Source organism: Anopheles darlingi, chromosome 2 (genome assembly GCF_943734745.1).
Source record: "Anopheles darlingi chromosome 2, idAnoDarlMG_H_01, whole genome shotgun sequence".
Classification (NCBI taxonomy): domain Eukaryota; kingdom Metazoa; phylum Arthropoda; class Insecta; order Diptera; family Culicidae; genus Anopheles; species Anopheles darlingi.
This window is the reverse complement of record NC_064874.1, coordinates 19,687,092-19,689,815: the sequence shown is the minus strand read 5'-3', so window position 1 is coordinate 19,689,815 and position 2,724 is coordinate 19,687,092. Positions and strand designations below refer to the sequence as shown.

At 41.9% G+C, this 2,724-nt stretch overlaps 1 protein-coding gene across 7 annotated transcripts in view; it reads right to left on the bottom strand.

The window, feature by feature from the left end:
- Positions 1-319: 319 nt before the first annotated feature.
- The window catches only part of LOC125948839 (fatty acid CoA ligase Acsl3), a 19,841-nt gene continuing 17,436 nt past the window's right edge, over positions 320-2,724 (bottom strand). For all 7 annotated transcript variants that reach the window (XM_049675309.1, XM_049675315.1, XM_049675312.1 and 4 more), the window contains one exon: positions 320-2,724. This exon is cut by the window's right edge and continues 128 nt beyond it. In XM_049675309.1, coding sequence (XP_049531266.1) covers positions 2,698-2,724 — 27 coding nt within the window. In that variant the 3' untranslated portion in view covers positions 320-2,697.

Sequence of the window (2,724 nt, the reverse complement as noted above, 5' to 3'; positions counted from 1 at the left end):
GGCGCCAACCCAACAGGACGTTGCTCTGAAGGTCTGGACGTTTGGTTCGCTTTATTGGCTGAATACGCTAAAAAGTGAACGTATCTTAATTTGTTCTTAATTGATGATTTGTATGTGTATGAGGCTAGGATGACAAAAATTCTTAGAGAGATTTGAAGTTGGTGACTGTTAACCTCTTCTTCATAAATCCAGGCTGCTGAGGGATGTCGAATGCTTCCAAAAACATTCTATAGATACTGCGAATGGACCCTCCGCTGAAAATAAACACTCCACCGTCTGCTGCCATAGCAACGGAAAGAAACAGGCGACGAATGAGCTGAATGATATTTAGTAAACTTTATTTCACTTCCATTTCCAATTTTCCATTTTTTGTTTTCTTTTTATCAAAGCACATTTGGCTTCCCGTTCCGGTACACTGTCGAGCCTCTCTCTTTTCGCTATTCCCTTGCTGTGTTAGCTACCGTTGGCATATCTCTTCTGCTTCTACTGCTGCGCCGGGTGCCTCATCCTACTAATGCCTTATCTAATCAGACTCTCAAAAATCGAATGAATGCTGGAACCCTTGCCCACCGCCCGTCCTCTAATCGCTATGCTAAATATGTGTTTGTCCCATTCCATTGCCTTTTCAATTTATGTGTTATTTCATGGTTTGTTATATGCATGACCAGTGCGCCCCTTATTTGTCACCATAGAGCACCGCCCCCGTTCTCTCGGCACCCACCGAGTCACTCTACTGCAAAGCCCTCACCACACTCGAGCTCCGCGGGTGCATATGTCTTGATTTTGTTTAATTTCTATTAATGTCCTATAGCTTTTGTATGATTATTTAGGAGGCTAGGGGGAAGGGTAGCGTGCTTGCCGTGAAAATACGGCTTCTGGATGGAGACAATAATTGGAACCATCGAACAGACCGAGCACGGTACGCCCGTTCTGTGACACCGATCTTCTCCTATTTACAGCAGTATATTGAACATTATGTTACTCGTTTTATCTGCCCTTGTTTTGTGTCGATTTCTCGCGACGCCTGTTTCAAAAACTCCGTTGGAGTGGTGTGTGATGGAACCGATACCCAAACGCAAGATACAACAAATCCGGTGTCTTTCCAACGGGATTTTAATGGATTTAATGTAATTAAGCATCTTGGCTGAATCCTACATTCAAGCCGGCCTATCGTCGAAATCCCGAAGCCTGCTATAAGAGGGAAGTGATTTTTTTTCCCCGTTCCTCTTTTTCAACCTAAAGATGACCGGAAACCTATAACCTACAATTTACAGTAACAATAATTTATTACATAAACACTGGGAGGTGCTGTCATCCTATACTCTTACACACGCTATCGCTCTCTTGTTCTGCTTCAGCCAAGTTCCTTGCTGTGAACATATTCCTTTTCGCGCATTCTTAATGATAGTAAGTCGAGTAAACTAGTATGAAATTAGAAATAGATAGATGAATTTAAATACAGAAATCAAAAAGATATAGCGGCTGCATAATAAAAAGGCAAGCAAAGCTGGAAAATCATCGTAGAAGAGGAACAAGTAGAGCAAAACTAAACATTGTTTTTATTTCATTTGATTCATTTGTTTGGTTGGTTTTCCTCGAGTCTTTTTTATCTGGTTGTATTCCTTTCTTTTTTGTTCTTGTTTTGAAATCCTTTCAGGCTCTAAGACTTATCTACACAATATTTCCCTTCCCGCAGCCTTTCGCTTGGTTTGTTTGTTCGGATTTTTGTTCAGGTCATTACTATTGTTCTAGCGACTAATGGCATACCAAATGTGCTGGTATGCCATCATTTCATCGCGAAAGTACTAAACACAACAGTAGAACACTGCACACTACTACAACGCACACCAACCCAACCGTGTGCGACGGTAAAAATGAAGAAACAATCACGCACAAAGTAGTGATTGGGCTTCTGCTGTCCTCATATCCTGACCATTTGTGAGCAAACGGCCAGGGCAGCAGCAGCACACAGGAAGTTGAGCAATTCTAAATGATAATGATGATAATAATAATAATAAGTAACAAACAGAAAACAATAATAATGAAACAAATGAAAAAAAAAACAAAGGAAAACAAAACAGTGAAACATAAAGCTGAATCTTTTCATGTCCTAAGCCAGCGATAGTCCGACTAGTCTAGCGCGTTTAGGTGCAAAAGATGAACCGACATTCCAGTGAAGTGCCATGTAATCAGCTACAAATGACCTTCACTTCTCGTTTAGTTTCTCCATTTTTGGCTAACGTCCAGCGTATCGAAATGCCGTACCCTAAACCCATATGCTGTTTGGTGTGGGTTTGCATGTATGTGTGTATGTGTGCGTGCACCACTTTTGCTACCGACTTTCCGATTATCGGCTTCGAATTCGTTAATTTCTTATGCAAAACGAAAATGGTCCTTATATGGTTATCTTAAAGACAGACAGGCTCGGCTGTCGTCCATACCTAGTAACGGTATGCGCAGCGCACAAGTTGGAAGTGTGATTAAGGAACGAAATGAAGGAACGCGCATTTACCTTCCTCGACTCACGTTTTCTTGCTCCTCCTTCTGCTACTTTGTATCTTGCCTCTTATTACCTAGCCAGCCACAATTCGATGCACCCAAGCTTTAGGGTGCAGCTAGTGGTGGACTGTGTCTACTGTACAGCGATGTATAACGCTAGGCTTGCTTTGTTCGCATCCATTCTCCCTCTCACACAGCCTACGAAGAGTACATTTTGTTGATTTC